The sequence below is a fragment of the Hippopotamus amphibius genome, chromosome 3 (genome assembly GCF_030028045.1).
Source record: "Hippopotamus amphibius kiboko isolate mHipAmp2 chromosome 3, mHipAmp2.hap2, whole genome shotgun sequence".
NCBI lineage: Eukaryota > Metazoa > Chordata > Mammalia > Artiodactyla > Hippopotamidae > Hippopotamus > Hippopotamus amphibius.
In genome coordinates this window covers 138,741,137-138,755,747 of record NC_080188.1, presented here as the reverse complement: position 1 = coordinate 138,755,747, position 14,611 = coordinate 138,741,137, and the positions used below count along the sequence as shown (strand labels likewise).

General features: G+C 48.0%; 1 protein-coding gene across 2 annotated transcripts in view; it reads right to left on the bottom strand.

Moving 5' to 3' along the window:
• Nucleotides 1–219: 219 nt before the first annotated feature.
• RCSD1 (RCSD domain containing 1) overlaps nt 220–14,611 on the bottom strand; it is a 67,850-nt gene continuing 53,458 nt past the window's right edge. For both annotated transcript variants that reach the window (XM_057728021.1, XM_057728022.1), the window contains 3 exons: nt 12,215–12,418; nt 9,184–9,852; nt 220–3,626 (listed from right to left, as the gene is read on the bottom strand). In XM_057728021.1, the coding sequence (XP_057584004.1) occupies nt 3,594–3,626; nt 9,184–9,852; nt 12,215–12,418 (906 nt within the window). In that variant the 3' untranslated portion in view covers nt 220–3,593. The remainder of the gene's footprint in view (nt 3,627–9,183; nt 9,853–12,214; nt 12,419–14,611) is intronic.

Sequence of the window (14,611 nt, the reverse complement as noted above, 5' to 3'; positions counted from 1 at the left end):
TCTGGAAAGGCTTTCTAGAACCAACTCAGCTCAAGGTGTGATGACGAAGGAGGCTTAAAATATTACCTCTCAGGATATGCATTTTGACTGGGAAGGAGGACTAGGCCAGTGGAATCAGTTGCTAACGTTCTGGGCATCTGGTATCAGTGAGGGAGTTGTTGGGCAGCCATAATGTTGAAAATAATCCCATTCCAGCTCTGAAGTCACTTCAAGCGTTCATTATTTAACAGATGTTTATTGAGCACTTATAATACATGAGGCACTGGCACAATGAACAACAGACACTAACTTGACCCCTCATGGAGCTCCAGGCTGGCTCTGGACACAGCAATACATCATTACATAAAAAAAATGAGACCGATTTTCTTTGGTGGCTTATAAAAATAAATTCTGTTTTATTTGAGTAATGCTTGTATTTTGCTCACAAGTCTATTGTTGTTGTTTTCCCTATCCAGCATCATTTCAGCAACAGCACCCTGATTTTACCTTGAGGCACCCCACTGCTCCATTCACAGTCCTTGCAGATGAAACAGAATTCACTCGCCTAGTCCCTAACTGCAGGAGAGGGCACGCGACCGAGTCTCGGCCAATCTGATCTCTGCATCTCCTTGGTCAATAATGCTTGGTTCAGGTAGGATATATGATCCCCACCAAGCCTATAGAACACCATTGTAGGATTTTTTCCGACAGTTCTGGGGAAAAATAAGCTCTTTCCATTGGGTTTGCAGGCTGGAAAGAGTCTGCCTGAGAATATGGCCAACACAGAGGAAAGCGGAGACCAATAACAGAGAGAGATTTTCTGACACTGCTTAAGTGATTGTATTCAGGTCCGTCCATAGATTGTCAATACATATTATTCAGTGTATAGTAGCGGGGGGAGAGAGGGAGGGGTTCATAGATATAGCTATTTTGCATCAGGCAGTTTGAGTTGTGTTCCTTTCATTAGCAGCTGAAGGTCCTCATTCATTCAACTGTGTTAAAGTTTTACACTCCCAAGAGTACCTAATCAAAAGATGATGAACTGGTTGTCTGTCCACTCCTTTATTCCCTTATCTGACGTATATTTATGGAGTGACTAGTCAACTGGTCACAGGCCAGAACTGGTCTGGCAAACTGGGTCCTGTTCAGGGTGACCTCAGTGAGGAGAGTGGAGTTCTGAGGCCTGGGCTCCTCGTGGCCATATGTGGTCACCCAGTTCCACGTGCACCTGAAACAGCATCCCAGCCCCCTCTTCAATACTGGCATATTCCTTCAAAGCATTCAAGTTTTTTTCTTGCTCCCTCTCTGGAGAAAAGAAGGACACAGTTTAAAATTCAAGCTAGACTGCAAAGGTAGTGGAAGAATAATTCTGACTCTTCTCTTCAGCCTTGTGAAGAATCAGTGTTTTCCTTCAAGCCTATTCAGGAATCCTGATGAAAGTCTTCCTGGCCTGGTGATGACTCTGTGCCACCTAAGACCCAGGTGGGTTTCTTTAATCCCCAATGTGAAATCCCGGTCTCAACCACGGCGATGCAATACTCAATCAGCATTAAACAGCCAGGCAGCAGCACCAACAGGGACCGGGTCCTGCCTTTGCTTCATAAATTCCCCAGGAGCGCCATCACTAATGACAATGCCTGGGGTGGGGCCCCTGTGTTCTCACAAAATAGATCAAATAATGTGACTAACAGGGACCTGGGGAGATTTTTAGACACCACCACGCATGCTCCTTAATGTCACATTCTTATTTTTCATCGCTCCTTCTTCATCTGCTACTGTAAGGTATGGACCCTCCAGAAGAAAAAGTTTTATTTTTACATCTACATCCCATCTGCTCCATTCCTTTTTCTAGAAAGGGAAAGTGGCAGATTTCCCCCTTTCATCATGCACGTCCACAGCCATGCTCACATTCTCAAAACTCCTGCCCAATATGTGCATGAGTATATAAACAAACCAGACATATAAATACATCCATGTATTGTTTAGGGGGTATACATCTCTGCCAATAGATAGATGATAGATTAGATAGACAGACAGGTAGATAGATGATCGATATTGTACAGACATCAAAATAACTGACACACACATCTCCCAAACTCTGCTAAAATACAAAGCTTATTATAGTATCAGTCTTCACTAGATTACAAAGTTTAGAAGCTACATTGAATTTAAAAATAGTTTTTGAAAAAATATATATCCCAAATATTAACACTATCCTGGAGTTAGAAAAACTGTAAATGGGATGATAAACTGAGGTACCAGCGGTGAGATAAGGCCTTTTAGTCTGGGAAACTACTTTCTGAAGTCAGAGTAGAGTGTGGTCTAAGAGACCTCCAGAAAAATGACTGCTCCAACTACCAAACCAGCATGTTGAGATACTGAAATACTCAAATCTGAATAAGGACCAACCCTAAAGATTAAACATTTATTTGGATGACCATCTTTCAGCAGGAGTTTGCAAAGAGGGGAGAGGATACGTCAAGGGAGGGGTAGTCAAGGCCCCTGTCCCCGGCGAAGCCTCCTGCACTCTCCAAACAGCACATTAAAGCAAGATCCACCCCACCCCTACTGAGCTGGGGAGGAGAGCCTGGGTTTCCATTCAAGTCAGTTAGTCCAGGAAGGATGTTCTTATCATGTAGCTCTCACATTACGGTGCTCAAAGCACTTCCCAGGAGCTATCTAACCTGTGCTGGGGCATCCCCTTCTGGAAGCACAAACTTCATCCTCCCAGGATAAACTGGGGGGCAGGCATGGAGGGCAGGAATGGTTCATGGATCGCTGCTCTGCTTTCAGGACGAGGAAATGCAGCGCAGAACCTCTTGACATTCTGCCTCTCCAAAGGAGTTGCTCCCAGCCTCCACCTCCTCTTCCCCTGGCAGAAGCGGGTGACCTGAGCTGGTCTCCTCCCAGTGTATCATCAGCTAGAGAATTACCAGATGGGAAAGCTCCTGTTGCTGGAGCAGACACGTATTTTTTAATGTTTCAAAAATGATCTCTTCCAGTCCAGTGTTTTCAAAATTGGTTGGCCAGTCAAATTTGGACCAAGCTGAAAGGTTGTCTCAGGGTCTCCATACAATTTAAGGTCTTCTGTAACTTACAGGATTCACATTTCCAGTGATACTACTTTGTTTCTAGCTACCCGAAATAAGCTTTTACTTACATTTGAGAATGTGAAAACTTAAGAACAATAAAAAGGCTATCATTTTACACAAACACAATCTGATCAGCTAAATCCCAGTCCAGAGCTGAGGCCAGCTATAGGGTTAGGTGGGTGTAGATAGTATCAGGGCCCCACAGGTTGACCGGTATCCCTGGGGAGTTGTCACCACAGTACATTGTTTTAATTTTTTTTTTTTTAAACCAAGTCCATCAAGTGACACACACTCAAGCTGATAAAAGTCTGCCGTCCTCAGATCCAATCTCTATCTGAGACAGTGTGGAGGCTGGGAAACAGCACCTGGTGTCCTCAGGCTGCCTCCAGACCCTCAGCCTGCCTCCAGACCCTCAGCCCATTCTGCTCCTGCGATGGCTTCCTCTGCTGCCGCTGTGATCACCGCTGCTACTTCAAGGACACGGCTCCAGCAGCTTCAGCACCAGGTACAATGAGATCGCCTTCACAGTATAGTGTCCTCGACAGGGGTGCTATCCTGTGAGCAGAGGAGGAAGGAATAAATTAGGAGGAAAGTAGGAAATCCAGACACTCAGCCTGCCTCCTTGGGGATGCTAGGTGGGGTAATAATAGTAATGAATAATGCTTTGTGCCTGACATAGTTTTCACATGCATCAACTCATTTATTCCTCACAAAAGCAATGTGAATTTGGTACTTCTATTAGCTCTGTTGTTTGGTGGGGTAATTAAGGCACAGAGAGGTCAAGTCACTTCCTCTAGATCACACAGCTAGTAAGCTAGTAACTGGTGGAGTCAGGATTTAAACCCAGGGCCCAGAGCTTGAGCCCTCAATGAGGACACTGCCTATTCCTCGATGCTTGGCTTCCCATGTCCTCCTTGCCCTAGCTTCTTACGTCCTCACTCGTTCCCATTAATTTCATCATCCTGAAACACTTTGCTCAAGAATCAAAGTGAAAGAAGAAAAGTACCTGATGAGCAGAAATGCATAAGGCTAACGAAGGAATTTCAAGTTTTGGTTGAATGTAAGTGAAGAAACAAAGCGAGCAACAGTTTGGTTTTGGAAACGTGGAGCGTGAGGGGCTGGTGGGCCTCCACGTGCAGATGCCTGTCGGTGTGCGGTCAGGGCCATGGTGAGAGCCCGGCTGGTAATGGTGAGGACCACGTGTAGGAGTCATTGACAAAAGGAGATGAAGCCTGGAAGTGGGGGCCAGGGTCAGGATGTGGTGACATTGCCCTAGGAGGCAGAGAGGGACCCAGGGCAGCCCAGCCAGACAGAGGTTAAAGGAGAAAGGTGGCTTCTAGGGCAGGCTGCCAGCATCAGCTGTTTCGGAGAGGTGAGGATGACAAGAACGGAGACATGACTGGTCTTTGGTGGCGGGGAGGGCATGTGTGAGCTTCAAAGTTATTGATAAGAGTGACATCTCAAGAGGAGAAAGAGAGGACTGGGAGGTAGAGAGCAGAGTTGAGAAAGTTTTCTTTAGGATTAGAGAGATCTGAGCACGTCAGTAGGCAGAAAGGGGTGAGCTAGTAAGAAGCTAGAAATACAGAAGAGGAACCGAATGGGAAATCTTAGTCTAACCCTTCACTTAAAATGCACACACATGCTCCACAAATATTTTGAAGAAAAGTCCAGAAAATGGTACACACAGCAGACAAGGGGGTTTCTCTTATCAAGGAGAAGGGGCCTCGCCTCAGATTCACAAGAAGAGACTCTGAGGGGATGAGGAAGCTGGCAAACAGGCTGGTCTTTCTTTTAGGTAAACAGGAAGGAGGTGAGGTCATTTGCAGAGCAGGAGAGGAAGAGGTAGGGAGTGAGTTGGAGGAACAGGGATGAAAACAGGATGAGAGAGAGAGGCAGTGAGAGGGTCTCCAGGCAGCAGTGAGGGCGGATATGGTTCAGTCGGGTTGGTAAGCGTTTAGGATAGATCCAGGCAGCACGGTTTTGTGAATTTCACCAATGACACTCACAAGTCTTGGCAGGGAAGGTGGGTGTGCCAGTGTCTGGGCTTCGGGGATTAATACAGGAAGACAGAGCAGGTCAATGGTGAGAGGGAGGTTAAGGTGCAGAAGAACAACAACAAAAAGATGCTGAAGGACAGGCTGTGAGTGACTGGCCACGGAGGGAGCCTGCGGGGCAGGGACACAGGATCTCAGTGGAGGGCAGTTCAGAGGCTAAGGGAGGGATGGAGGCAGCCATGCAGGCGGAGAGGGGCGGCAAAACTCCGACAACCCTAGCCCAACCCCCCGGTTTTACAGAGGAAGAAACTGAAGCTTCAAGCAGGGACAGGAGTTGTCCAAGGTCACAGAGCTCCATGTGGACATCGAGGACACCAGCTCTACTCATCAGAATGAACTGTTTCACAGAGCATCTCTGTACATCCGCACAATTTATTTAATCTGGGAGGGGCACTGCTTCCAATCCTCTTTTGGTCTTTTCCAGCCTGGTCAAGGTTAGAACCAAAATGCTTCAGGCAGTGGTGCCAAAGGATTCCCCAGTGAGGACAATGGTGAAGTAGGCCCCTTGGGTCACAGGCTTCCCCAGCACCCCATGCCTGTCCCAGGTCTTTCCTGGATCCTACAGAGGCAGCACACACCACTAAAGAGATGGCTCTCCAGCCCCCCCCCATCTCATCCCCACCTTGTCCTTTGATTGGTAGAAACAGATTGATCAGATAAACTACAGCAAGAGGAATATGCTCACTGTCAGAGACTGTCAAGAGGAAGGGATAAGTATATCTAGCAATTAAAAAAATTCATCTTTGTCAAAAATAACCACAACTCAGCCCATCACACCCCCAAAAAGGACTGAAAATATGAACGCTGAGTTGTTTATGGTGATTATGCCTATTAAGGAGAGAGGTGCCAAGAGGGAGATGAGGGTAGAGATTGAATCTAAAATATGGCACAAATGAACCTATCTAGGAAACAGAAACAGACTCACAGACACAGAGAACAGACTCGTGGGTGCCAAGAGGGAGGGGGTGTGGGGGAGAGAAGGGCTGGGAGTTTGGGAGTAGCAGATGCAAACTATTATATATAGAATAGATAAACAACAAGGTCCTGCTGTACAGCACAGGGAACTATATTCAATATCCTGTGATAAACCATAATGGAAAGGAATATGAAAAAGAATATATATATGTATAACTGAACCACTTTGCTGTATAGAACTTAACACAACATTGTAAATCAACTATACTTCAATAAATTTAAAAAAATTCATTCTCATAGATAAACAACAAAGATTTACTGTATAGCACAGGGAACTATATTCAATATCTTATAATAACCTATAATGAAAAGGAATGAAAAAAATATAGATACATATCAATACATGTATATACATATAACCGAATCACTTTGCTGTACATTTGAAACTAGCACAATATTGTAAATCAACTATACTTCAATTAAAAAAAAATTTGTTCTCATACTTCTATATTGCTAGAATCTTTAAAAGATTATATTCAATGTACTATGGAATAAAAATTTTTCTAGTTAATTTAACCAGTAATTTTAGATATAGGTCAGTTGGAAAATGACTCTAACACATTACTACTTATGTCATTAATTTATTAATTGATACTAACTAGGCAAAATAGGAGAAAGTCTATGCTACCTCTGCCTTCTATTTTAAAGCCACAATAGGGATCTAGAGACCATACCTTTTGCTCACCTTATCAAACTTTGCCCATTCCCCATGAAAAGTAAATAAACTGAAAAGCCCCAGTGAGTAGCAAATTATTACTGGTATGATGCAAGGGAAAAAGAGAAAGTTTAGAGGTACAGTTTCTGGAAAAGGCATTTTCAACCAAGACTTTTTGCTGTTTATTTGGCATCTCAAGCACATACCCATCTTTATCCTTGTATATTAAAGAATTTAATATACTGAAATCCTCAAGAATTTTTTCAAGAATTTTATAATATTCTTTAATTAAAATCTCCTTGGGAGTGGATGTGTGTTCACGTTTGCTGGAAAAACACACACACACACACACACGCACTACAGCTAGTATTGTGTTCTGCACATAGTGAGGATCTGACGTACAATTAAATGAGAAATTAGATGCTGTTAAGCTCTTGTAGAGGTAGCACTTTGCACTTAAGTAATAAAACAAAAAATGAAAATAGTGTCTTGAAAATTTTAAAGTCCAATTTTTTTTTTTTTAGCGTTACTATATGAAAAAAGTTTAATGAACATTCAAAAGCAACATTTAGGACCTGAACACTATCAATTTGGATTATAAAACTACAACCACAAAGAAGAAAGGCTGGAAGGATGTACACATGCCAGCCCTATGTAATTTGGGCAAAGTCTTAAACAACAGCTCTCAGATGGCAGTTTGAAAAGCTACAGGCTCTGAGTCTGTTCACTTTAGTGCTTATAAATTACTTCGCCAAGTTGCTTCAAGGATCTAGATATTAACCACTGTAAAAAATAAAACTAAAAAACATCGGCATGGTTGGGGCACAGTGAAAGGGAGAATCAGGGAGAGCTGGGCAGGGGCCCCCCATGCAGGGCCATACAGAGGGTTTGGAATCTGTGCTTTGAGTGCTCTGGGACAGAGGTGTCATGGGCTGTGTCCTCCTTCAAAGATATGTCCAATCCTAACCCCCAGTACTTGTGAATGGGACCTTTGGAAAGAGCATCTTTGTAGATGTAATTAAGGATCTTGAGATCATTCTGGATTTGGGGGAGGTCCACATCCAATGACCGGTGTCCTTATAAGAGAAAGGAGAGGGAGTTTTGAGACACACAGACACAGAGAAAGACCATGTGAAGACAGAGGCAGAGGTTGGAGTTGTGAGTCTATGAGCCACGGAACACCAAGGACTGCCAACAACCACCAGCAGCTGGAAGAGACAGAGAGGATTCCCTGGGGAGCTACCAGCCACCAGAAGTTAGGGGACAAGCGGGAAAAGACGCTTCCTCAGAGCCTCCAGAGGGAACCCACCCTGCCAACACCTTGATTTTGGAGTTCTGGCTTCCAGAACTGTGAGACAATACATTTCTATTGTTTTAAGCTGCCAATTTGTGGTAATTTGTTATGGGAGCCCTAAAAAACTAACACAGGAGGTGACTAATTTTAGCAATGAGTACACACACACACACACACACACACACACACATACATCCCCCCAGATCCTATTCAGAGAATGGACTGTGTAGGCAGAAAAAGTGGAAGCAGGAAGCCAGGTGAGAGGCTAATGTAGCTGGAAGCTGATGGTGGCTTGAGTGAATGAAAGAGTGAACTAACATAAAGGCGAGGGGAAACCCTGGAGGGTGACCTTGTTGATGAGATTGTCAGGGGTGGCGGTAGCGGGCGGGACACTGAGCTTTTCCGGTGGAAACTAGCAAGACTGTTCGCGCTTCTGAGGGCACAGGTAGGTGAGCTCAAGGTGGGCTTCCTGGGAGTGGTGGGAGAAGCCAGGTGACTAAGTGTGGGCCCAGTGGGAGGGCAGGGACTGAGGCACCCTGCCCCTCCTCACGCGCCCTAGGCGTCCAACACCTGTGCATGGAGATGGAACATAAACCCTCCTTTAAAGGCCCAAAGCAAAAGCCACCTTCGCCCTGAATCTCCTCCAGCATCCTCCCCGCTCTCCACATACAGACTGGTTCCCTCACTTGTGCTCCAGCCTTCCCTTTCCTAGGAGGGGCCCTGCCCACTGCCATGCTCTGCCTTCTTTACTGTGTCCTAAGGAGCTGCTGGTCTTATGTGTTAGACTATGAGTTCTGTATGGAAAGGAGCACCCCCTTTCCTCTCAGAACCACCCCCCACCAACAGCAGCGAGCCCAGCTCTGCACGCTGCGTCAGGAGGCCTCGACGTGTAGGCCTCAGTCACGCCCAGCAGGGCACCAGAACCCCAAGGCAGTGAGAAGCAGAGAAAGCATGAGATACGCGTCCTTTTCTGGTCCTTTCGTCCCTTCCCCATCAGTGACAGCCTGTCTCGGTCCAGTGCCTGTGTTACTGCACACCCAGCTGATTGGTGATGGATGTAAGGAGCAGGGCATGGGACAAAGGATGCGCTGGCCCTGCCCTGTCCAGGTGAGGGGGACAAGCTGGACCACCTACCTCTGTCTTGGGGACCTCACTGCTGGTGTCCGGCTGGGCATGGCCGGTGCCGGGGTCACAGCCTGGCTCGAGGACGGCCTCCTTATCTTGCTTTTCCTTGCCGGTCCCCTGCTCAGGACTGTGGTCACCCTCTCCTCCTCCAGGGGGGTTTTGGGGTGTCTCCTCCCCCACAGCTCCCTCCTCCGGCCCCTTCGTGTCTTGGCCCTGTTGTCTGGGCTCCTCCTCTTCACTGGCCGCCCTCTCCTTCTCCTCTGTAGGCTCTTCCCTCTGCTCTCCAGCCGGTTTCTCCTCCGTAGGGCTCCCACACCCACCCTCTGCCTGTGGGCTGGAGGCTCTGGCTGGATGCTGGCCGGCCCCCTCCTCGGAGCTCCCCGCGGCCTGCTCTGGCTGCTGGGCTTCCCCCGCGGCCTTCTCATGCTGCTGGGCCTCCCCCGCGGCCCTGCCCTCATCCTCCTCCTGCTTCTCTGTCCTGCTGGGCGTCCTCCTCAGAGGAGGGGATCCTGGGGCCTTGCTCTTGGCTGGGAACACCTCGTCCCCATCCTCTTCCTTGGCACCGTTTTCCTGGGAGGACTCCACGGCCCTGGGTCTCCCCAGGTCCCCACAGTCCGACTGGGACCTTCGGAATCGCCTGGAGGGAGGGCGCCTTTTTATGGAGCCCCTCGTCCGCACCTGGAAGAAAGCATTAAGGAAAATGATCTACGCCTGTGAAAAAGGCCAAGGGGAGGACGCAAGTTCTTTCAATGCCAGTCTCACACGCACAGCTTCACAAGCGCACCTGAGGATCATCTGATTTTCTAGGAGGACGTACCGTTGTTTGCTATTTATTACAGGTTAGAGCCCTATGGGGTGGTGGTATTACAGGGTAACCTGCAGATTTGTGTGTGTGTGTGTGTGTGTGTGTGTGTGTGTGTGAAGAGGAAAATGCTGTTTATCCAGTAAAAAAGATAACATAAGATTTTACTGGCCTGTAAAATGTCAATCAGTTTAGTGCCTAACTTAGCAGTTTTATTCTAACATTTGTTCTTTTTAATTGTCTATAAATAATCAGTTCTTTGAATGTTCTTTGAATAAGCTTTACCATCTTACAGGTTTCCTCCTAAACTAACAAAGTCTCTATTTTGTATTAGTCAGGTTTTAAAATTTTGAAGATTCTACTTTGACAAAGGTGAACCCAACAGAAAAGAGTGGTTAGGGGCCTGCGGGTAGCCTAGCCCTGCCTGGTACAGGGACCTCATGGCTGTGGAGCTGGACAGCTGGTAACCAGCTTCCTCCCTTTCCCCGCCCCTACAAAGCTGGCTAACCCTGGGAGGGCTGAGCAGCCAGAGTCCTTCGCTTTCTCGAGCCAGGTCCGCCTCTAGCAGAAGCCACACCTTAGAAACACCTAGCAGAGCTGCCTGAAAATCATTTTCTCTCTGGGAAGTGTGTGAATCTCAGAACCAGGCCTCACCTGGGTCCACTGGACTTTGTCAGAAGTTCAATGGGCACATTTATATTGGGTGTCCTATTCTACTCAAGTTATGTGTCTTTAAAATTTTATGTGCAAATCAAATCTTATTTTCTCACTGATTTTTGTATTTGTCAATCCTAGTTCTGTCTCAGAAGTTTGGAATGAATACTTGGGTTTTTGTAGTTTTTTTAAAATATTTTATTTATTTATTTATTTCACTGTGCCGGGTCTTAGTTGTGGCATATGGGATCTTTAGCTGCAGCACATGGGATCTAGTTCCCTGACCTGGGATCAAACTTGGGCCCCCTGCACTAGGGGTGCAGATTCTTAGCCACTGGACCACAAGGGAAGTCCCTGAATAGCTGGTTTTAAAAGGGCTTCCCAGGAACTTTCCTGAAACCAGGTGAGGGTAGCCCCGCAGGCTATCAAGGCCCCAGCCCGCGTGGCTGGCAGGGTTGAGAAATAATGCTGCCTGTTCCCTTACTGCTGTCACAAGACTAAAGCCCCCAGTATTACGACCAGGTGGCAGTGCCTCCCTCCCTGCCCCTACTCCCTGCCGACATCCTGCGAGAAGGCAGGGCTCTCCCCGCTGGGTTCCTCTCTGCCGTCAGGGGTCTCTCTGCTGCCCGGGGCTGAAGGATCTCCACGCTGTCCCCAGCCAGCAGGCTCAAGCCCATCCCAGCACCTCCTTGCCACCACTTTGTTTTCTTGGGCCCTGTTTCTACACATTTGACCTCTTTCCTAGATGGATTCTCTGGAAGGGCCCAGAAGATCCTGCTCTCTCCATCGTTAATTCTAAAGTCACATCCATGTAACAGTTCCTGGCATCACAGCCCTTTAACTCAGGGACTTCCCTGGTGGTCAAGTGAGATCCCCCATGCTGCATGACGCAACCAAAAAAAAAAAAAAAGAGCCCTTTAACTCTTAGCCCCTGCCTGGCTCTGGCCCAGATTTGCTGGGTAACTCCTTGGAGTGTATTGGACTGTATGTACCTCTGATTCTCTGATTCTTACCTCCTTCTAGTAGGGCAGGGATCTGATGAAATCACACACAAAATATCACGGCAGCATCTAAAGAAACAAGTCCTGCCATACATCTTTTGCAAAGGGAACAGTTTGGATGTTCTTTAACTGGGGCAAGAATGATTTGAGCCCATTCTGGGACACTTCGGAGTATTCACCATCAAGTCAGGACAGGACAACCTAGTGACCCTGCCCTCCCTTCTGCTGAATCACTGATCACATCTTCAGCTTTTGTTTTCAGCCTTTGACATAACTCTCTGTGCAGCTGGGATCAGTCCTGAATTCCCACCCTCTCTCCACAAAGGATGGAGCACTGCTTCCCCCGCACCTGCCTTTCAGGTGAGGGACGCAGTTACAGGGAGAGGAGAGGAGAGAGGCAGCCTAGGTAGAGGGTGATCTTAGCTCAGGGATCCCTTGCCAGGAAGAGGAGAAATTTCCTCTGCTAAAAAGCAGCTGTGACCACAGCTCAGATGTGTCCTCCTTTCTCCAGAACAACAACTCAGGACTGCCCAGTGCCCGCATTTCCACAGACACACCACAGTGCTAAGGACCTAGACATTACCTTATTGTAAGAAGGCAGATGGCTGCCTTCAGGAGGCTGGTCGAAGCTGACGGGCACCTCCTCTGACTCACTGGCCCGAGACCGCACACCAGGGCTGCTGGGAGTGGAAGGAGGGCTGTGAAATGGTGACACCACGGCCTTGAGTCCCGGACTCTTGGGCAAGGCCCCAGGCAGCAGGGCCGCTGGATCAAAGGCTAAATTGGCCTGTAGAGAAAAGATGAGGAATTTCAAATAGGGGTGGGGAGAAGATGAGAGTTTGGTTACCTGGCCTTAGAACTTGTTGAGACTAGGTAACATGAGATTTTTCATGTTACCTCTTAACCAGTTATCCACTGTCGCATCACATCCTGCTCCCGGAAGCAATGCCTACTCGGTCTACCTCCTGCTTCCCCAGGCTGCATTCCAGAATGCCCAGGAAGTACTGATTTGATCCAGCGAAAATGCATTGGAACAGCCCCAATTTATAGACAAAAAGAGGCCAGAATAGCAAATGCCAGCGCCTGCAGGCGCGGGGATCTCACGCTGTCCGCACCCTTTACCATCCTTCTCATCGGAGCCAACAGCAGTTACCGCCTACGGGATGCCTGCTCTTTGCTGGGCACTGCAGCTTCCCGTCTACAACCACCCTACACGTTCAGTTCTGCTCTCATGGCACAAATGAGCAAAGTGTTTAAGGAATCTGCCCTGGGATTCAAGCCACGTCTGTCTGTCTGTCCCTCAGCCTCCAAGTACAGGGTCTCCCTCGGTAGGCGACTGGAGTGCTGGACACAGCAGGCCGCCGAGCCCTTCCCGGGGGAGCCGCAGAGCTGATGCCGGTGAGTGCCCCCACTCGTGGCATCGCAGGGCAGGTGAAACCAGCCTAGAATGAACCCTGAGGGCAGGCAAAGGGGAGGGGTTACCCACAAAGCCTGAGGGGGTTTTGAGTTTGGTGGGGCGAGGAGCCGATGGTCCCAGATCTATCCAACCGCCTCAGAGAAGGCTGTGGTCCACGTGTCCGCGGAGGGATGGACCGTGAACGCGCCGGGTCCTCTAGCGCCACCTAGGGGTACTTCCTCCTCCTGCTCCGCCCTCTGCGTTTCCAAATGATTGCGCAGTTGCGTGATCCAGAGCGGGAGAGCCACTGCAAGGCCTCCCAGGGAAGGGACCAGCCTTGAGGGGCAGGTGATGCGCTCGACGCAGACACACCTGACTCCAGATATGAGCTCTTTCCCCTGACAGCTGTGTGACTTACAGCGACTCCAGTAGCCTTTCTGTGTCTTCACTTGTCCAATCGACTGAGGCTGACCGTCAGAGTCTTTTATGACCTGGTCCCATTACTCTCTCCTGCCACTGCCTGACTCACACCCTCTTCCTCCAGGCTCCCCTCGGTGTCACCCTCCTGCCAGCCAAGGCTCTGTCATCCTGGAGAACTCCTGCATGTACTTTAGGACTTGCAGAGTATAGAACATTACACATGTCTAGGACGATGTTTGTATTTCTGCTGTGATTTTAAGAAAGAACTTACTTTATAGACAAGATTACGTTATGGTAAAATTAAAAATATAAAAGTCAAATAGCAATGCTGTGAGCCCACGCCATGTCTAAAAGCAGCATATTGCAGGCACAAAGGGACAGGTTTGGACCACAGAGGCTGTGGGAGTTGATGTGCTGGGATGGCTCAGAGGGACGTTAACTGGGTATTAAAGGAGGTCTTCCTCCCCCATCAATGTCAAGCTGGGACATTCCCTCTGTAAGAGTGCCTGCAAATAAAATGGGTCTTGCTGGCCAGCAGAAAACTTGAACTTTGACTTATGGACTACTCTAGTGAAGAAAAATCATAGTTCCTAACACATTCAATAGAATATTTGGAAGAAAAATCAAGCTGATGATGCCTTTCTTAGTCCTTTCCCCCACGTATTTCCAACAAAGTAAGGTTCCTATGGGATTTGGCCAAATTATATACCATCACTGACACGCTTCATGAGATTAAACCATTAGAGATCAAAATCTCATTCTCAGGCTGCATTGTTTCCCAAAGAGGCTAATGCATGACTGGAAAGGGGACTAAGACCAAGACTGCAGAAAACACAGCTTTGGTAACTACTTCTGGCACTTACATGAGGGCTCTGGTAGGCTGCAGGGAGGCAGAGGTAGGTGTCCTGGGCTAAACCTCTTGGATGGGTGCTAGGAGGGAATGGCTGAGTTCTGGGGTCCCTTCTGAGAGATCCCTGTTATGTATATGGGAGCCCTGCAGCCTCCTACAGTGAGGGGCAGCCGACTCTCTCCCTTCAGCTAGGGTGGAATCACTTCAGGGGGAAATCTCCCCCCAGCCCTCCATGGGGTAGGGTCATAATCCAAAACCAGACATGCTTCCCTTAGCCTCACATCAGGCTGGGGGCCAAACCCCTGGGCTCTCCC